General features: G+C 44.5%; 1 protein-coding gene across 4 annotated transcripts in view; it reads left to right on the top strand.

Annotated features, from left to right (window-relative positions):
• Positions 1-22,512, top strand: part of LOC144799370 (monocarboxylate transporter 13-like) — a 594,222-nt gene that overhangs the window by 530,105 nt on the left and 41,605 nt on the right. For all 4 annotated transcript variants that reach the window (XM_078670636.1, XM_078670639.1, XM_078670638.1 and 1 more), the window contains one exon: positions 19,918-20,061. In XM_078670636.1, the coding sequence (XP_078526762.1) occupies positions 19,918-20,061 (144 nt within the window). The remainder of the gene's footprint in view (positions 1-19,917; positions 20,062-22,512) is intronic.

Genomic DNA, 22,512 nt, shown 5'->3' with positions numbered 1-22,512 from the left:
TGATGCACACCACTGCATTTTTTGGGAGATGTCAAGGCTATGCTCATGGACATGCCCTCTGATGGAAAGCAGCTATTCGGTGAGAAAGATGCCGAACGCCAAACATTGTACGAACAGCAGGTCCCCTGCTCATGCCCTTGGCCTTGACTCCAATTTCACCCACAGTATCAAATGTTTTGTGGTTGTTCTCAGGCTCTGCAGTCCCGACAACTGCAGAAGCCTGTCAAAAAATGCCTCAACAACTATTTTGCTCTTTTTGAGGCAGGGTGGATCCAGAAGGTGTCACCTGCAGAAAACCCAGTCCCTGCCATTCTCCGTGGACTCTGCTGCAGTCAAACACCTGAGACACTCCCTCATGACATCACCTTCTGGTGGGGGAGTCTCCTATTTTGTCTCTCAGTGGGAGGCCATCAAAAGTGACCCCTAGGAGTTACGGTTGATCTAACGGGGCTTTGAGCTTCCCATTTTTCCCTTATCACTCTGCTTGCTTCAGAACGTGCTTCCCAAACTGTGCCTCATATAGAGCCAGAAGTCCTTGCCTTGATTGGACAAAGCAGCCGTAGGAATGGTGCCTCTTGGAGGCAGGGGTACGGTATTTGACTCGTTTTATTTCTTGGTTTTCTTGATCCCAAGAAGGATGGAAGCCTGAGGCCTCTTGTGCACCTCTGCTTTCTGAACCTGTTCATCGTGCAGGAAAGTTCAAGGTGCTGCTGAAGTGGCAGTGGCTGCAAAATCAAGGAAGTCTTTCAGGTCAGGTGTGGATCTTCCAGTCAATTCATCTTGTGTATGGACCCTTGAAACCTTTTGCGGGCAGTCTGTCCTGCCATGAAGGCAGGCTCAGGCTACTGTGGTTACTGATGCCTCCTTGCTGGGCTGGGGTGCTGTTAAATCAATCAATCAACTTGGATTTGTTGAGCGCGGCTAATCACCTGCCAGGGTATCCAGGAGCTAAGTTCTTGCTGGGATCAGTCGAAACGCCAGGTCTTAACTCCCTTTCTGTACCCTTATGTCCCAAAAAAATGCTTGTAGCTGCATGGATGGAAGTTTAAAACATGTTTTTAGGTTTACCCAGCCTGTTGAAAGGTGCAGGAGTCTTAGGTTTCACCTGTTTGAAGTATATCGGATTGCCAAGTTTAAATAAAACATGGCACCATCCAGAGAGAAGAAAAGATGCCGTAATGTAGTGTTTAGTGATGGTCGATACAAACCTTTGCTCATGGCTGCACAGTAGTATAGGCACCAGTCGGGTAGAGCCTAACCACCTCTTCTATATTGTAATAGTAACATTTTATATGTTCTCAATGGTTCCTTATTTTACCTAGTAAAAGCAGTAATCAGGGCATCTAATTTGGGTATAACAAAACCAAGTGAGACATTGTGCAGTAGTAATCACAATAAGTAGAGAAATTTGGGTAAACCACCATTGCCACAGTGTTAACCCTTCCACTAAGGGATACCAGAAGTTGGTCCATTTTTGAAGAGAGCAGTAATTTCAATATATATTGTCTCAAAAATGACCATAAATATGTGGTGAACATTGTTATTTAGCCCCAAATATTTATTTTTCTTTACTACTATCTAACCATTAGATGTATTTCCCTCCTATCAGAATTATCTGTTATTTTGATTAATTTAGTTTGTATCCTTCTTCTATCCCAAATGCCTCTACCAGTTGTAGGGTTGATTGTAGTGCTGCTCCTACCATGTCCTCTGTATAGTGCTACGTTGTCAGTACATACTGTGATATTAACTGACTTGTATGGCCCCTCAGTTGGTGTGATTCCAGATGCTAATTTCCTTATATGGGAGTCCATGTGATTAGCATAAAGGGAGAGGGACAGCGGGTATCCCTGCTGCGTTGGACTCTTTCTTGGTAACCAGCCGAGACGGTGCAGCTTACTACAACCTTTGTGCAGCAATCCATTTAGGCAGCTTGAGCTTACCTGAGGAACATTTGGCCAGTCTACATTCTGCACATCACCTCCTTTAGAAGCTACCAAGACACCGAATCAAATGCCTTTTCTGCGTCTAACATACCGGTGCTGCAGGCCGTTTCATTTCTTGTGATTATTCGATCAGGCAGTAGCCAGGTTTGTGCATGAAGTTGTATCGCTCCCAGGTATGACGCCATGCTGGATATGTGAAGGAAATGTATACATTAACCTAGATAGTTTATTTATAAGCAAATTCGGAAAGATCCTGAAGTCTGCATTTAGTAAAGAGATGGGCCAAGAAGATTGGCAGTCCTCTGGGTCTTTTCCTTTTATCAAGAAACTCGTAGTGTCTTTCCAAGAGGGTGGAGTTTTGTTGAGGCCTTGAACTCTTTTACTGTTTTTAAAAAGAATCATATAATCCCTAGCAATGCAATGTTTAAATCTCTTCTGGCAGAGTGCCAGGGTCAGAGGCTTTGCCAGATGCAAGTCTCTGCAGGGCCTCTGTACTTCAGGTTTTGGCTCTTCCTCAAGAGAGTGGGCCTGAGATTCTGATAGTATAAGGAAGTCCCAACCTTCTAGGTACTCACTAACATGTTTGAGAGCTGTAGATTGAGTAGGTGCCTCTGAATGTAGCACCTTATAATGCACCCTAAAGGTATGTACTATCCTGCCTATGTTGGTGCACATCGTACCTACGTATTTATGTAGATCCTATATCATTTTATTTTTCTTGGTCATTGATGTCGGAAGCCGTCCAGTTGTTTTGCCAGCTTCACATACATTTATTTTTAATCTTTCAATTTGGGATTGAATTTTTGCATTTTGTATCTCTGTTATCTGGAACTTTTTTCTATAATTACTTTGTTAATTTTTTGTTTGGCTTTCGCATTCCCTGTAGTTACTATCTGCCTATGTCCCATCGTTGCCAAAGTTAGTTTATTTCTCACATCACTTTTTGTTGTTTGTCAGCTTTAGTTATGAGATTTGCAAATGTTCTAGCTACTCACCTGGTGCTTGTCAGTCCACCCCCCACCACAATGGTAGATGTTCAGAACTCGTTGTTTGTAATTAATCCCCTGCTTAGTTCTGGGGTGGAGGTAGGGGGTGTTTTATAAAATGTTCTATTTTTAATGACCACCTAGGAAAGATCCGTTGACTCTCATGATTCTGAGGAATTTCTGCTGGTATGTTGGTGTCTACTGCCCCATGAGCAGAGTATAATGCAAGCCCTGCTGTGATTGTTCATGTATCAGATGAGGTTAGAGGTCTGACCTGGACTGTCGGGCATGTGAGTTTGAATAAAATGTATGTTTTCTTTTATTAGCGTGAACCCGCCTGCCAGGGCCACTAAACCTAGAACAGTTTGATTTGATTTCTAGGTTTTGTAGAGCACTCCAATGCCCTGAGGCGTCTTGGCGCTGCTTCTGACTTAGGAGGAGGGGCTGTTACTCTAGTTACACAAATAGCCAGGGTTTCAAAGACTTCCTCAAGGGCAGAAGGTCCACGTTGTTCTTCAGAGTCAGTGGGAAAGAGTTCCAATATTTTGCTGTTTCAACAATAAAACGTCTGCCTCCCCATGAAGCTTGTTTGGACTTGGGCTCCACCAAGCACTTTGTAGAGGAAGGTCTGAGTTTCCTTAACCAGGTACCAGGTAAATCTGTCCCGAAAGTATTCTGGCCCAACATTATGTAATTCTTTGAAAGCTATATATAGTTCTTTAAACTCAATTCTTTTTGTTCTACCAGGAGCCAGTGCAGCTTGACCAGGGCCAGAAACACAGATTGATATTTGGGACTTCCCATGAGAAGTCGTGCTGATGCGTTTTGCAACATTTTGGTTTATAGAGAACGCATTTTTTTATATTCATAATTAGGGCATTCCCATAGTACAGTTTGGATAAGGCCAGTGCAGTCACAACAGTTTTTTGAAGGTCCGATGGACTATAAGGGCAAATCTTTCTAATGGTTCTCAGAATAAAGGCTACATAAGAAACCGGGGTATTAGCCTAACCTGCTCTGCAAAATTTAGTTTATTGCCAAAGACAATTCCCAAATTTCTAACTTTCCCTGCAGGCAGGGGCAGTGACCCTATTTCCTGAGGCCTCAACCTTGGTAACCAGAATGAGATGTCATTGTCCAAAAGAAGAACCTCTGTTTTCCCGGAGTTAAGCTTTAAGGAATTGACCATCATCCAGTTGTTTATCTGTCCCATACAGGTACTAAATATCGATGCTGTTTCCTCTGGATACCAATACCACTATTTGGGTCTTGTCAGCGTATGATACAACCGACAAGCTGAATGATTTAAAAAGTCTTGCCAGTGGGGTTACGGAAATGTTGAAAAGTGTAGGGTTCAACAAGGAGCCCTGCGTCACCCCACATGGCAGACAGAACTAGTTGGAAGTAAATTGCCCAGTAGCAACATATTGTACCCCCTCTGAGAGGAAAGATTTCAGCAAGTTAAGTACAAAAGCTTTTATTCCAAGCTCGGAGAGCCGGTCAATCAAAATGTCATGATTGACTGTATCGAAGGCCGAAGAAAGATCCAGTAGTATCAACGCGGCCTTCCCACCTCCATCTAGAATAGGCCTAAGTTCTTCTGAGGAGACAACCTGGGCTGTCTCAGTGCTATGTGCACTTATGAATCCGAATTGCATCGAATCTAGAAGATTATTAGCGTCAATAGCAGACATGAGTTCCCTTTTCAGGGACTTTTCTAGGATTTTGGAAGCAAATGGTAGCTCGAGGTTGGGCCTATAGCTACTGGGCTCTTGTGGATTGAGACTAGGGGCCTGATGTAGGTGGGCAAATACCGGTCGGTAAGGGTGAAATTCATTAAATTTCACTGTTACCGACCGGTATTTAGCCATGTGGGATGTAGGGAAGGAATCGGTAATAAGGAATCTGTAAATACTGATTCCTTAATACAGATTCCTTATTAGCTTTGCATTTAAGGAATCGGTAATACCGATTCCTTAAATGCAATGCAGGTAGCACTTAAAACAGTGCACCTCAGCCTTAAGGAATCGCTATTTACCACCAACTTCAAGTTGGTGGTAAGTAGCGATTTCCTTTCAAAAATCACTTTTTTGCTTTTTGAAATGAGCCATGTGGCACACATCCATCCCCTTAGGGCATGCATGTGTGCCACATGTGCACACATGCACATTTCAGGGGTGCAACAGGGTGTCCTTAGGACACCCTGGCACCCTTGAAATACCTACCGGTAATACCGAATCGGTAATACCGAATGTCTTCACATTAATTCCTATGGGCCTTCAAGCCCATAGGAATGAATGGGTTGGTATTCGTTATTACAGAATCTCAATTACAGATTCGGTAATAACGAATATTAAGAATTCGTTATTTTTTTACCGAATTCTTACCTACATGTGAAATACCGATTTCTAAATACCGAATCGGTAAAATTCTGTATTTAGGAATCAGTATTTCCCTATTACCTACATCGGGCCCTAGGTTTTTTAACAGGGGAAGGATGGAAGCTATCTTCCAGTCATCGTGTCCATTACTATAGACCTCACCTTTTCATTTAAGCCACGTTAGAGACATCAAAGGTGGGAGCTATCCCCCAGATGCATCAACAACCCATTTTGCGATTCCCTAATAGCGAAAAATACCGATTCGCTATTAAGGAATAGCAAAATGGAATGCATCAAGAAATCACTAAAAAATAGCGATTTCTTAGAATTCCTTAATTGCGACTCGCAAATTGCGAGTCGCAATTAAGGAATACCTCCCCATTCATTCCTATGGGCCTAGAGGCCTTTAGGAATGAATGGGAAGACAATCTCAATTTGTGAATCGCAATTAGCGAATCGCAAATTGAGATTGCGATTTCAAGGGTGCAGGGGTGTCCAAAGGACACCCTGTTGCACCACTGAAATTGATCTGTGCACATATGTTGCGCACACATGCCCATAGGGCATGTGTGTGCAACATGAAACTTTGAAAAATGCACTTTAGTGCATTTTTCAAAGTTTTTGCAAATTACCATGAAGTTGTACTTCATGGTAATTTGCGTGCCCTATTAGCGAATTCGCTATTTTTAAAACTTTCATGCATTGCATTTAAGGAATCTCAATTTGAGATTCCTTAAATACAAATAATCGCAATTTAGCGATTTTTCAATTTGCGATTTTTGCATTTGGGATGATGCATCCCAAATGCAAAAATACCGGACGCAAAAGGGCAGATTCTGAGAATCTGCCCCTTTGCGAGCGGATTTTTGTTTGATGCATCTAGCTGTTAGTCACCGCCTGAATTGAGAGATAAGTAAAACAGTCTTTAGTAATCTGTGTTTGGTGCCAAGAGTCAAAAATCTGTACTAGTGTAAAATATGACCTTTCGTTCTGTACCTGGAGAATGATCCACTTGCCATTTGTATCTGTCTTAGCTTGCACTATGTGCCCAGCTGGATTTAGCACAACTAAAGCTCTGCGTCTTACTGCTGTAAACCATAAAGAGCAGCTAAATCTGCTAAAGCCCAGTGACCTTGAACATCTTTTGTGTCTCTTCCACTGGGGTGGCTCCCACGAGACACAACATGTCTGGCTGTATGGCTTTTATTTCTTCATAAACTTTCTGCCTCTTGAGTTTAGCATGTAGTTTGTTCATATCCCAAGTCGCAGTCCTCTCGTTAGAGTCCCTTCTTACTGCTATTTTTAGGTCTCGCCTGTCGATGCGCATGCGCATCGAGCTTGCGAGCCTATTGCGGCCTAACCACGCTTTAACTAACAAGCAAGGAATCGTGGCGATTCCTTGCAGTGCCCGTGACTTTTAAGCTCAATGCGCATGTGCATTGAGCTTAAAAGCGCGTGCACAGCCGCCCGCATTCCTCCGACACCTTTGAAGTGAAGCTTAGCTTCACTTCAAAGGCCCGGCTTCTTCACACCCACATGCCGCTCTCGCTCTCCCCGCTCCGCCCCCTCCCCTGCCCGCCTTGTGCATTTCTCCTACACCCCCTCCCCACAGCAATGCCCTCCGTCTGTTGTACAATCCACATGCCGCTCTCCCCGCTCCGCCCCCTCCCCTGAGTCATCCTGCCTGCCCAGACTTCTCCTCCCCCCTAATTACATCCCGCTTTCACTTGTTAGTGCATGTCCAGTTAACGGAGCTTCAAAAATACAACGGCGTCACTGCCTTTATCCAATCAAGAAGGTACGAGTGCTGGCAGATTTTACAGGGGTGTCCTAAACGTTTGTATTTTTTATTGGTCTAATAAATGGGGCTAGATTTGTCGGGCATAACTCCCCGCCGTCCTGAAGACTAAAAATCTACACAACGCTAAAGTAAAATAACTTTTATCTTTTTTTCAAGTAGCAGAGTACCAATTGTTTGGTGCAGAATTTTTTTTTATCCCCACCACACTGAAAAAGCCAAAAGCATATATGTTTTAGCATGTGTTTTTGATGAGGCACGCACGACTCGTTGCAAGGATTTTTGAACAATGGACTGCAAGGGACAGCTTAATTTGACTGTGTTCCTGTGATTTGCGTGCTGCATTCATGTATGTTATATCCGACTCTGAGGCTGATCCTATCTTCCTTTCCTCTTGCCAGCGACTAGCCACATTTTGGTAATTTAAGCCGCCCCCTCCCCTGAGTCATCCTGCCTGCCCAGACTTCTCCTCCCCCCTAATTACATCCCGCTTTCACTTGTTAGTGCATGTCCAGTTAACGGAGCTTCAAAAATACAACGGCGTCACTGCCTTTATCCAATCAAGAAGGTACGAGTGCTGGCAGATTTTACAGGGGTGTCCTAAACGTTTGTATTTTTTATTGCTCTAATAAATGGGGCTAGATTTGTCGGGCATAACTCCCCGCCGTCCTGAAGACTAAAAATCTACACGACGCTAAAGTAAAATAACTTTTATCTTTTTTTCAAGTAGCAGAGTACCAATTGTTTGGTGCAGGATTTTTTTTTATCCCCACCACACTGAAAAAGCCAAAAGCATATATGTTTTAGCATGTGTTTTTGATGAGGCACGCACGACTCGTTGCAAGGATTTTTGAACAATGGACTGCAAGGGACAGCTTAATTTGACTGTGTTCCTGTGATTTGCGTGCTGCATTCATGTATGTTATATCCGACTCTGAGGCTGATCCTATCTTCCTTTCCTCTTGCCAGCGACTAGCCACATTTTGGTAATTTAAGGCCACCTGAAACCATCCTCTTAGTGCTCCACCTTACATGTTGAGGCCCTGGAGCTGTAACCTCTTGACCTCGGGAGGTTATGGGTCTAGTGGTTTTTATTCCCTCTGATTCGGCAGTATCTGCCGACTTCCTTTGCAACATTAGGGCCTTGTTATATGAGGAAATTGGAAATACCAACAGGTCCTGTAAGAGGTCAAAGATCCCTTTGTGACACCAGGTTTGTCCACCGTTCTGAAGCAATTGCGAGAGGGGGCATTTATCCAGAGCCCCGCCCTGCAAATCTCCCGCCACCACTAATTGAAAACTGCTCAGCTGCCCTTTGCTGCTCTGTGGGATTCAGCTCCCAGTTCACTTGGAAAACATGTATTCCTGTTAAGGTACCATTAAGCCTCCGACCTATCATTGTTCATTTTTTCGTAGTTGTTTTTTACCCGTTTTTTGTTACTTTTCAGTGGCCGCATGTATGGCCATACTTACATTCTAGCTCCGCATGACAGTTTCTGTGTCTTTTTAAGCGCAGTAGGGACTAAGTACAACACAAATAGAATTGGTCGTCTAATGCAGAGGTTATCTCTGCAATATGTGATTTCACATTTTAAATCTGGCTTACCAGATGTCAGTTTCTACAACTAATGTATTCTGGGAGTTGCAGTCTTTTTTCACAATCCTTCAAGGAAAATATCAGAAGTTAGCTGTTTGTAAATGAGGAGCTCATTTCTGGGAGTGTGACTTGTACTCACTGCCTAATCGTGATTGAATTGTGTGCAAGGGCTTTTTTTCCATTTTAAATGACTTAGGGCATAGATCTCAAGTTGCCATGTGTCAGTTACAAGCATATATGTATCCATGATTGTTTGTCTTTGGATTCCTATACTTATAGCATCTGATGGATATTTCTGACAACGCAACGCCACTCAACCACGCAACACCACTCAACCACGCAACGCCACTCAACAACGCAACGCCACTCAACAACGCAACGGCACTCAACCACGCAACGCCACTCAACAACGCAACGCCACTCAACCACGCAACGCCACTCAACCACGCAACGCCACTCAACCACGCAACGCCACACACACGCAACGCCACTCACCCATGCAACGCCACTCACCCACGCAACGCCACTCACCCACGCAACGCCACTCACCCACGCAACGCCACTCACCCACGCAACGCCACTCACCCACGCAACGCCACTCAGCCACGCAACGCCACTCAGCCACGCAACGCCACTCAGCCACGCAACGCCACTCAGCCACGCAACGCCACTCACACACGCAACGCCACTCACACACGCAACGCCACTCACACATGCAACGCCACTCACACACGCAACGCCACTCATCCACGCAACGCCACTCATCCACGCAACGCCACTCATCCACGCAACGCCACTCATCCACGCAACGCCACTCATCCACGCAACGCCACTCATCCACGCAACGCCACTCATCCATTTGCAAAACGAAAAATGTAAAACTCTTCTATTGCGAGACCTATTGCATTTTCAATGCTTGTTTTTAAAGCAAGTATTGCAATGTTTCCCTCTTCCAGGCTTCGTGAGTAATGTAACTATTTATTACCATGCGTCTGATCAAAAAAAGGATATGAATAGTAACCAAATCATCCATCATTGTGCCTGTCTGTGGCTTATTGTTACAAAAAATGCAATAAAATGTTATATTCTGTCAATTAACTTTAGTCAGGAAAGCAGCTCTAAATGGTTGACAGTCCTTATTATTGCTTATTGTCCCTGTTTCTATGGAGTTGATGCAGCCTCAGCAGGTGTTAGTCGGTTGTGCTATACCTTGGTCTGGCAGTATGTATGGGTTGACAAAACCAATATCCTCTGAGCACACTATTATTAATTCGTTCTTCAGTTATGGCACAAGTCTTATGGTAAATGTCACTATGAAGTTATTCTGAATAATCAAAGTCTTTTCCAATCAAGGTTTCAAAGTTCATCCATATTTATTGCGATGTCATCAGCAATCCTCTCGACATTCAATGTAGATGGTACATCGGCCTATCAATGATAGCCACATGTATGGGCTGACGCCAGACTTCAGGTGTCTTTGTGCTTTCGGAGGAGAACTCTACTTGACTAATAATTATATATAAGTATTTCCCGCTTTTTATAATCTTCCTTTACTTGGGTCGGTGTCCTATTTTATGGTCTATATCCCAGCATTATGCCACCTGTAATGTGTCATCTATTGCTTTTTTTTAGGTTTCACTTTGAGACAGCCTTAGCTGTCTTGCCAGACTATTGTTTTTATGTAAAAAATATTATATGTACATATAGGGGCTTTTTACCAACATTCTTCATCCATTGGTCTGTTCAGTTGTCATTCACTCTTTGGTTTCATCCTCTACAGTATACAACATGGGGCAGTGGGACAGCCCACTTCAACCCTTGACTCCAATGACTGTGGGTGAAGGCGTTTTGCTTGTGCACAGAGTGCACATTGCCCATAAATAGTCACCTTAATTGCCAGGGTTCGTGGGCCAATGTGCCCTTTTAAAAAATTAATTATTGTTTTCGAATAAATATTTGTGTTTGTTTTCTCTGGTGCTTCTTAGAAAGGTATTACAATGATCGCTACTTCCAAGATGATCGCTCCCTGTGGGGGTAATTCCCCCACGGTGCGGGGAGAGGGGGCGGGAGGGTGAGCGCAGCGCCGCGGTGCTCGTGACAAGACCAGGTCGTCATGAGTCACGGTGGAGCTGTGCTCATGGCCGCCTGGTCTCGTCACGACCCTGCCCACTGATTAATTCACCCGTACAGGCGGGGAATTAACCACGCATGGGCGGAGCGGCGCCGTTATGACAAGACCAGGTCGTCATGAGCACAGCTCCACCATGACTCATGACGAGCTGGTCTCGTCACGAGCACCGAAGGGGTTAAAACAGCAGCAAACATCTTATGCATTGCTCTCAATGAGTAAAATAAAAACACTCTGTACTCTGCTGACATTTCCTTGTTAGATCGAGCTCTTTTCTATACCACAGACAGTAAGGCAAACAATGTGTGACCACTGTTTCATTTCATGCCATATTCAATGAGTGTTGTTTCTTTACTAGCAGTGGCACCAGATGCACTTGCAGCATAACAATGTTTACTGCTCTAGTCGGCAGTGCAGTCGCAGCTTGTGGGTTTTGAAAGTGGTGAGCAGAGCATTTTGTACCCGAGTATAATGAGCGAGCAAAGCGAGCGAGCCTGAGGTGCAAAAGGAAGGTGCGGGATGGTTCTCCCCAGGCTAGAAAAGTTTGAGAAAAAATTGATTAAAATGGTGGATTTTACAGCACATGTTTGCTGCAACTTGTTGAAACACCTTGTGTTTTTTAAAGGTGTCATGTCTTAATTTTCACTGCCACACGTCTCACAATGTCTGTGAGGGATGCAAACACTAGCCAGTAAGGACTGAAAAAGAAGTAGGGAAGAATGCAGCTAGAAAATAATACTTCAAAGAGCGGTGCCATAGAGCCCTGGAAGACTAGGGTTTGTCCTGTAAACAGACCATGCATGTCATAAAAAGGGATAAAGACTGCATGCCCTTAAGCAGAAGAGGTCTTGTGTTTACAGCTAAATTGCCACTTATCCGGCTACTCGTGATGCCCTCCCCCATCAGAGGGTGACAAGAATGCCCTTCATACTGCTTCCTAGGCTCCAACAGCAAAGTAAGTAAGGAAGGCTTTGGTTAGTATTTGAATAACATTAAACAAGTCCTCCAGTTCAGAGACATATTTTGTTTCAAAAACAAATAAATACCCTGAAAACAATCATACAGCCAGAGACTTGATTAACAGAAGATTGCTGACCCACATGGAAACAGAGTTAAGAGTGTGGCGGCCAGCTCAAGACTGGACGCTGATAGTTGACAAGTTTGGTCACAGATGTTGCAGCAGAACAGCTCATGTCTGACAATAACTGGTGCAAAGAGTATAAATACTGGGTAAAAACAGAACTGGGTGTTTGGCAGATCAGCATTTAAGGTCTGACACCTTACACAACTGGACGATGAAAACATGGAGCGAGTCAATGAAAATTCTTGATGTGGGTTTTATCCAGTGCCCTCTCCTGAACATCCCGGCTGGTAGCCCCATACTGGCGTGGAGCACCAACCTCCAGGGGATGCTATAACCCGCCTGGCATCTCCTTCTCCGCTACTGAAGGCCTAACACCACGTTATTGCAAGCCAGTTTTCTGTGCCAGGCTTGATGGGAATGTAGTAAATGGGATACATTAAAACCAAACAGCCCTGTCTGCTGCTGAGGCCAGGTAGTCACTGCCAGAGTCAAGGTCAGTTCAAGTTGCATTTTTGAGCTCAAAGGTCAGACCCAGAATAGTCTCTTGGCGCCTTTCACAGATAATGGATGTTTGCTGTCAACAGTTTCAGTGGTGCTCATTTTATTAATCTAAGGAATTAGAGCCTGTGTTCATGATTGGAGGACAGATCCCTACAGTGGCTGCATTAGTACGCACTGAGCCTCCAGGTGACAGGTAGGCCATCAGACCATCATGTTTATTCCCTTGACTGTTGATTGGTTCAAAGTGGCAAAGTAAAGACAATGAAACCATCAAACTTTCAATTATCTCATGATCCCTAATGATAACCGTGTGACAGAGAGCAGGCCTTTTGGCAGATAAAAACAAGGAGATTAGACATAAACAAGTAGATCAGAATTTGGGCATGGGATACCAGACTTAACTGAAGATGGCTCACTTCAAAGGGACCGCAGGACGCAATGAATCAAAGGGTTTTATTATGTACCGAAAACCTAATAACACCATGTGAAACACAACAGACCCTTATGCCAATGTAAACAAGGAGATCGGTCATAGACAAGGAGATGAGAATCTGAATATGGGTAGCTAGGCCTGGCTGGAGATGAATCACTTCAAAAGGGAAGAAGGATGCATTGAAACTATCAAATGGTTTCATAGGTCCCGCATCAGTTACCAGAATCTACACAGTACACCATGATAAGGTCCAGAGCGTGTCCCCAATAAGCATACACATGCATCACATACAGATGCTGACGAAAACCATTGTGGCAGTGACCAGAATGAATAGTCCCACTCTTGAGGTACTGCCAGGTATTTAGACAAAATACAGTTCTACATGATTGTCCCTTGCCCCCAGTATCGCACAGGGAGTCAAAATGAGAGAGCAAACCAGTGCGATCTATCGAGCACCTAGAGCAGAGACGTGCAGTCTGCAAATAACAGATGTGAAACCCATGAGGGGGCGTCCTTACACATTTCTTAAAGAAGTCCCTTTTGAACTTGTGAGATACAGGGGACCCACATAAACATGGGAATATAAAGACTAGAAGCTCTGCAGGCTGGCCGCTACTTCTTCTAAGCACCTATTGGTAGGGAAAATTTGTAAACTCCTCCAGAGGGATGTACGTCAGTACAACGCGATCATTTTGATTGCGGTACTTTACAGCGCGGTTTTCACAACGCAAGTCGTTACAACGACTTGCGTTGGAGGGCGCTGGATTGAGGATTAATTTAATTTTCTATTCCAACTCCAGCCCACGTAACAGTAGAGAAGGTGTTGGAATAGAAAATCAAACTATTCCGTAAGCAAGAGCGCCATCCAGCGCAAGCCGTAGTAATGACTTGCGTTGTAATGGCTGCATCGTAAAGGTCGCGCGGTGTAAACATGGATGTTTCCCCCTCCAGAGATTGGAAAATAGGTTGCTTGAAAATGTATGCATTCTGGAATGTTGCACCTTTAGTCTGACCAAATCATAGCCTTGAGTGTCACATTGACCTCCTATGATGGTGATTTGTTTCTGCCAAGGAAGGTTGGTGTGTTGTTTTTTACTGCCTTGTAGGTGATGCAGTTGTGCTGAAGGTGATGCAGACTTGCAAGGGAGTAGGTGACCTTGTCTATTCCTGTAAACCAAGTGTGGATGTGCAGCATGCCCCTAAGTGGACCCAGGGAAGACATGGAGTTGCTGGCCATTGGCACCTTGAATGTTCCTAAGACATCAAAGGAATTCAGATCAGGGCGTGGGAGCTCTTTCAAGGCCTAATGCAGAGCGGAGAGCCCTGAGGGTGTCAATGCTACCGAAGGGCTGGAAGGAGGCCAAGAATTCATTTTTGTGAATGGATTGGAGGAAACAAATGGGGGGCGTGACAAGCAAGACATGTGGATATGGCTGATGAGCACACAGACGCTCTCACCCAATTTTTCTCCCACCTCGAATTGTTCCATCTCTTAATGCTTTGGAAAATCAAAGTCTTTATTTATTTATTTTTATTTATTTATTCATAAAGTTTTATATAGCGCAAACAAGATCCCGAAGGATATCAGAGCGCTTTACAAAAAGGATGTAGGGAGGATAACACATACAATATCAACATTAACTAGTAATAAAAGCAAGAATAGTCACATAATTGAAAGACGCATGGGTCAAAGGAGAGTAATACAATAAGCAGGTACATAGTGGACTAAACAGGGGGCACACTATGAGATAAAGAAGAGCAGCATCCAATGATGGTCCAATGGTTGTAGGATGAAATAAAATGAAATGAATTCGTACTTGTATAGCGCACTTATGTTATGTTATGTTATGGGTGATTGCCTCGGGTGTGAGAAGACGCCGAACCTTCCGGATTTTTTTTAACTGAAAAAAGCACTTTGAGACCACCTGGCCCACTTGTGCCTTTAATGAGAGGTCACGGTCCACGATGGCTCCAAGTGTTTTGGCCGACTGGGAAGGTGTCGGGGCTTGACCCAGGTCCGGGGGCCTGTAGTGAGGGCCCCAATGCTTGACGCTGTCCCCAGTGAGAACCAGCTCAGTTTTCCCTGGGTTCAGTTTCAGCTGGTTTTGGTCCATCCAAGATTTTATGAACCTCATGGGTGACTGGAAATGCAGAATATAGTTTTCAGTATTGTCGATTGTGAAAAGTAACTGTAAGTCATCGGCGTAATTGTAGACCCTCACCTGTTCGTCTCTAAGAGTCTGGATCAGAGGAAGTATGTATAAGTTGAATAGGTGGGGTGACAGGGAAGAGCCCTGTGGCACTCCGCAAGTGATGAATTGCCTGGTGCCAGTTAAATCTCCGAGGCGTAGAGCCTGCGTGCGGTTTTCCAGGAAAGAGCTCAGCCAGCCAGCCGCCGTGCCCCGCATGCCGGCCTGTCCGACACGGTCGATCAAGATGTTGTGGTCGACCGTGTCAAACGCGGCCGACAAGTCCAGGAGCACCAAGGCCTGTGGGGAGCGTCGGTCAGCACAGTCTCGCAACGTGTCTAGGACTGTGGTGACTACTGCCTCTGTGGAGTGTGCCGGCCGGAAACCAGCCTGGTGGGAATCGAAACAGGAGGAATCCTCGAGGAAATTAGAGAGGCATTTGTCCACATGGGCCTCCAGGACCTTAGCCAGATAGGGCAATAAGGAGATGGGCCGGTAATTAGCCTTGCAGGCTGGGTCAGCCCCGGGTTTTTTCAGAAGCGGTATGACCGTAGCTTCTTTAAACGATGAGGGAACTATACCGGAGGTCAAAGAGGTCAAAGAGTCATTCAGGAGTAAACAGCGTTTACAACGCAACTTTTACCACACACTATCTTTACCACGCAACTTTTACAACGCAATTCGTTACAACGAATTGCGCTGGGGGGCGCTGTAAGATAGGTAATAGTTTAATTTACTATCCAACACCTTCCCTACTATCCACGGGGACTGGAGTTGGAATAGTAAATTAAACTATTCACTATCCAGCGCCCCCCAACGCAAGTCGTTGTAACGACTTGCGTTGTAAAACCTGCGTCGAAACGGTACACGTTGTAAAAGCATGCGTTGTACCGTTATACATCCGTGAAGAGCCACACCTTTACTCAGGCCAAAGCCCTAAATGTTTCTAACTGTTAATTTGCTCGAGGGACAACTTTTCTGGCTGCTGTTGACCTTTTTTAATTAACTTTCTGCCAAAGATAACTATTTTAGTTTTTGCCATATTATTTCTTGATTTGTTTGCTGAATAAAGAATTAAAATCTTTTTGCACACCTGTTGCAGTTTTATTTAAGAGCACAGTGTCATCTGCATACAGAAGTTTGGCCAAGCTCTGTTGTCCTAATTTGAGGTAGTGAATCTTGACTGCACCCAAGCCATCACCCAAGCCTGACTAGTATAATTTAACCCCTTGCGTGCTGATGACGGCTCCCGTCCGTCATGCGTCACAGTGCTCGTTTGCTGATGACGGCCGGGAGCCGTCATGACCACACCCGCGATTGGAATGTCCAGCACAGGAGCGGAATTCCGGCCGCGGGCAAGGGGTTAAAGAGTAAAGGCACAAGTGTGCAGCCCTGCTTAGGGCTTTTATGAGTGGAGATTTCCTCTGACCCCAACAGTCCTGCCGAATGTTTTGCCCTTACCCATGTCTGCAAGTAAAGCGAGAGAATAGCATTCTAAAAAAGCACTGTGATCCCACATTTGATCTATTTTCCCAATCACCTTCCTCTATTGATACAATTTAATGTAGTTGCCAAATCAATGAATGCCGAGTAGAGAAGATTGTCTTTAATAATAACAATGTTATGAATGATCACTGAGAGAGCTAATAACTTATCTTCTGTGGTGTGTCCTCTCTAAAACTCTCTTTGAGGATATGGGTTAAAACCTGTACTGATGGCCCAGTGCTTCACTTCTTTGTGAAGTAGTTTTGCAAAGCATTTGACCTCAATATTTAACAAGGGAATCATCATGGCAGGAGAGGGAAAAGAACATTTATTGCATGAATAGCCAGTAAACACAATCCTAGTCAACCATCGGGTACAGAATTACTTTACAAACACTTTCTGAAGAGGCGGGGAGGATCCAATGGGCAGGATCTGACGTGAAAATTGCTGCGGTGAGACCTTTTGGAACAGGACCTCTATCTCTTCTCTTGGCACTCAGAATAGTCAGACCTCCTTTGTGAAGTCCAAGCCTCCGGCCTATATGGGTGCTGTGTTATGCTTGATATGTTGTAGCATTGGGCTGCTCTATTCTAAAGTGACCACTCGACTGCAAGGGCACAGTTAACTCCTTCCCTGTTGTCTTGTCCCAACAAATGGTTTACTAGTCTTCAGAATTTACAGGCATCTTCTTTTTTGCGTTTTTCAAATAAATGTATCTAACTTTGCTCAAATAATGTATGCCTTTCCTGCTAGAGACTCTTTGTAGAATTAGCCAGAAATGTCCTTATTTCTTAGGTTATTGTATGAATTGTTTTTCAAGACCTATCTTTTCTCATTACCTTCTTTATTTCGTTCTTTAAGGTCCTAATCTATTTGGAGCTGGATTAATGTTTCCTCAGTTCCCCTGCTGCTTTTGCTCTGGAATGAGCCTTAAACACAGTCAGCAAGGATTGTGCTGCTGCTGGTCATGTTACCTCTATATTCGTTTCCACACCTCCTTATTTTTGATTCCTTCTATTACTGTTTTAAAGAAAGTTGTAAGGAAGTGTATTTTATTTATTTCCCATCTCACTTTGTTGATGGGTTCCATATTTGTCTTAAAGAAAGTTGTAAGGAAGTGTATTTTGTTTATTTTCTATCTCACCTGGTTGATGGGTTCTAATTTTGTTTTGAAGAAAGTTATAAGGAAGTGTATTTTCTTTATTTCTCATCTCACATTGCTGGTGAGTTCTATATCAACAGGACCAACTAATACTGTTATCATAGGTGGTCACTACCAAACAGTGTTACTATTCTAACAATAAAATAGTTCCCCTGAGACAGGGTCTAATATAAAACCACTTGTGTGTTTGATCATTTGGAAACCACCCTGAAACCCAGGCTGTGGATAGCGGTCATTAAGTCTGTGCCCTTTTTATCTTTTCTCTGCCTTGGCATACGATTGGAGGACTGTTCCAAGCATTCTCATCCTCTAAATTTCCCTCTTCATTACTTTCGTTTCTAAACAAGTTAGAATTAAAACCACCCATTAAAATCCACCTGCTACCATCCACATGCTCTGCCCCTAAAGCATAGAACATGTCTAGTGAAGAGTTACATATTTCTGTTTTTGTCCTCGTGTTTCATTTTGTGTATACTCAAGCTTTTAACTTTCTTTTCCTCATTTAGACTAAAAGCCAGTTTGACTATTAGAAGGGATGTCATTTCATAAATCTATACATATCTTCCCTTCCCCGAAGCATATCTCAATCTTCACAATTTGTAGCTGGAATGTAGTGTTTACTATAAGCCACTAAAGGGCAGTATGTCATAGGAAGGCTCTTGTAGGCATACAAACACATAACAAGAATTCTAAGAGGTTACTTGTAAAGTTTAGGCCTGGGAGGAATTTGCAGAGTCCGCTACAAGGAACTCCGCAAAGTGACTGAAAAACTCCGGCACGCTACGCGGCGCTCCGCTAGCGACGTAATGTGTGGTCAGCCATTCACTCTGATTTTAGCGCTGGGTATTTGTCCTGCACTGGAAAATCAGTGCAAACTGCACCATGGGCAGCCCAAGAGGGCACAGCTTCTCTCTGCCGCTCGAGTAGATGTTCTACTCCTACCTGTGGTAAATTCCTTTGTTAACGTATGTCTCTAGAGTATGCTGCTAACCCCCTGGTGCAGTAACACCTGCACTCATTGGGTGCAGAGCAACCCCTGAATTGTGACCGCCCGGTAACTAAAGTGTCCTCCTGTGGTGTTATGTCCTCCAGTCTTGCTATTGTAAGTCAAGAATCTCTAATCCGTTAAAACAAAAACATAAAAAACAAAACATGAATACAAAATAAAATAATTACAATTCATCGCGACAAGACTGTTAAAATACGGGAATTGTACTCAACCAAAGAATATTTCATAAGTGTACATGAATAAAAAGTTCCGTAAATGGAAATTTGTGTTTCTAAAACCTCCATCCTCTGTCTTTGTTAATGGCCCCTTTCAGGAAGGACACTATTGAAAAACAGACGTGTTCGCTGTGCAGCATTGGAAATGCAACAAAGCAGGTTGAACTTCATTAAAATGAAAGCTATGCAGCAGGGGGTTTATACAAATCCTACACAGATTGCCATAAAAACCAAAGAACATAATAAAGTGAGGTATGTCCTGTGGAGAAGTCCTAGATTTGTAACCTGAGTCCACCCTTTGGGCACTGCCAAAGGACAGTGTAACATATCCAGCTAGGAACTGGTTAATAAAAACCAATGACCGGCATTAGGGATGATGGATAAACATGGTTCGGCCTGCCAGGTGGTCTTTAATTCAATGCAGCCCCCAACCATTCGCCTGGCTGGGATATCTTCACTTGTGGTGTTACGCCTGACCCCTGTGCTGTGATACTTCTCTGTAGCTTCATAAGCGATCTCTGAGGTGTACTACGTAGCCGCAATAGTGGGATGAGTGAGTGAATATACAATAGCTGTGGAACAGAATGCTGCCTCTGTGCTGCCATACCTGTTCCTTGGCATCTGATAAAATACACCAGAGAGTGCTATGTGACTCTGTATTTATGGAGTCTGGTGCCACCATACTGTGGGACCTACCTCCAGGGGCTATGGTCTACCTCTTGGTATAATGTGCAACCATGCCTTATAATTGAGGACTCTGCTGTTGTGAAACCTGACCCCGCTGTGTGATGCAAAATATCACAGTATGTGACTGTTGTACATTGTCCACTCTTATGACTCTGTGATGTGATACGCGGCCATGGGGTCTGGTATATGTCCCGACGATGTGATCTGTGACACCATGGTGGGATCTCCACACTTGTGCTGCAATGTATGACCTTTGCGTGTGATGTGGGACCCTCGTGGTTTACTCTGCAGCACTGATATGTCTTTCTTATTACAGGTCCTCTCGCCAGTGCCCTCAGCACTCGGTATGGCGCTCGCCCTGTGGTGATGGTTGGGGGACTCTTGGCCAGCCTCGGCATGTTCCTGGGGTCCTTTGCCACCGGACTGATGCACCTCTACTTATGCATCGGGCTTCTGTCAGGTGAGTCCTCCCGCAGGCACAGAGAGGTGTGGAGTGTCTGAACCTTTCCCCACCTACCAATCCACATCCAGTGATTGAACTTCACACAGCACAGAACATGGATTCATGTTGTCTCTGTCTCACTGCACACTTTCTGAGCACTCCTAGAACCTCCCTGACACCTCTGCCCTGCCAGAATTTACTACAGCTAGAGAAATGAAGAAGAGTGTATCATTAACTCTGTCCCAAACTCCTTACCTCTCCCTAGCTGCAAGCCCACAGATAAATATGCATCAACCAGGGAAATGCAGCTGGTCAGAATCTGAGTCCAGACATGCCAGAGATGGGGAGGTATTGCCTTTTGCTCCCCTGGGGCTGGTTTGGCCCAATCATACCTTGCATAGGCTACCTTTAATTTAATACTTTGACAGGACCAATTTCTGCCACCAGATTGACACACTTGCATGCATGCCAACACATGCACACATTCCTCTCTCTATGTCTCTTTCCTTATCTACTACTTTGTCTTGCCTTCTCATTTTAAACAAAAGCATGCCAACTGAAAGAACAAGCATTTACAATGCAATAGGTCTCGCAGCATTAACGTTTGAGCTATTGGCATTGTATATTACAATGTGTTGCATTAATTTGTTATCAAACTCTGAATTGTTTTATAAAGATTGAATGCAAACTGTCAACTGTTGCTGAATAGTAAGCAACGTTGTGAATAATATTGTTTGCTAGTCATCCTTGGGTACCAGAGTACTTCACTTGAGGCAGAGGTATTATCTTTAGACTACAGGTGCCGGTGCCGCTTGAGCTAGAAACAGGGCCAGCCACTCACTACTCTGCACTCACTACTCACCACTCACTACTCACTACTCTGCACTCACTACTCACTACTCACTACTCACCACTCAATACTCACCACTCACTACTCACTACTCACTACTCTGCACTCACTACTCACCACTCACTACTCACTACTCACCACTCACTACTCTGCACTCACTACTCACTACTCTACTCATTACTCACTACTCACTACTCACCACTCACTACTCACTACTCACTACTCACTACTCTGCACTCACTACTCTGCACTCACTACTCTGCACTCACTACTCTGCACTCATTACTCACTACTCTGCACTCATTACTCACTACTCTGCACTCACTACTCACTACTCTGCACTCACTACTCACTACTCTGCACTCACTACTCTACTCACTACTTTACTCACTACTCTACTCACTACTCTGCACTCACTACACTGCACTCACTACTCTGCACTCACTACTCTGCACTCACTACTCTGCACTCACTACTCACTCGGCACTCACTACTCTGCACACTCACTCTGCACTCACTACTCTGCACACTCACTCTGCACTCACTACTCTGCACTCACTACTCTGCACTCACTACTCTGCACTCACTACTCACTCAGCACTCACTACTCTGCACACTCACTCTGCACTCACTACTCACTACTCTGCACACTCACTCTGCACTCACTACTCTGCACACTCACTCTGCACTCACTACTCACTACTCTGCACACTCACTCTGCACTCACTACTCTGCACACTCACTCTGCACACTCACTCTGCACTCACTACTCTGCACACTCACTCTGCACTCACTACTCTGCACTCACTACTCACTACTCTGCACTCACTACTCTGCACTCACTACTCTGCACACTCACTCTGCACTCACTACTCTGCACTCACTTCTCTGCACTCACTACTCACTCGGCACTCACTACTCTGCACACTCACTCTGCACTCACTACTCTGCACACTCTGCACTCACTACTCTGCACACTCACTCTGCACTCACTACTCTGCACTCACTACTCACTACTCTGCACACTCACTCTGCACTCACTACTCTGCACACTCACTCTGCACTCACTACTCTGCACTCACTACTCTGCACTCACTACTCTGCACTCACTACTCACTCGGCACTCACTACTCTGCACACTCACTCTGCACTCACTACTCTGCACACTCACTCTGCACTCACTACTCTGCACACTCACTCTGCACTCACTACTCACTACTCTGCACACTCACTCTGCACTCACTACTCTGCACACTCACTCTGCACTCACTACTCACTACTCTGCACACTCACTCTGCACTCACTACTCTGCACACTCACTCTGCACTCACTACTCTGCACACTCACTCTACACTCACTACTCTGCACAAGGGTAAGAACACCGCCTTCATTCTTTGAGTCAGGCTAGCCTTAAAACTTTAAGAGCCTGAGCTCCTAACATATCTTCACTAAAGGGTCGGGTGTGGTATATCACAAGCTGAGGGGTCTGTTTTCGAGAGGTACGCGTGGTGGCTTGGGTACGATTTGCGATGGGCAACGTTTTATTAACTTACGAGAGTAGCGTCACCAAGCTTTAAAATGTAAAAACCCCAGGGCGAGACGTTTCTACTCCTTCACGC

Source organism: Lissotriton helveticus, chromosome 12, assembly GCF_964261635.1.
Source record: "Lissotriton helveticus chromosome 12, aLisHel1.1, whole genome shotgun sequence".
In the NCBI taxonomy this organism is placed as follows: Eukaryota; Metazoa; Chordata; class Amphibia; order Caudata; family Salamandridae; genus Lissotriton; species Lissotriton helveticus.
The sequence above is the reverse complement of the archived record's forward strand: the minus strand, read 5'-3'. Positions and strand labels throughout refer to the sequence as shown.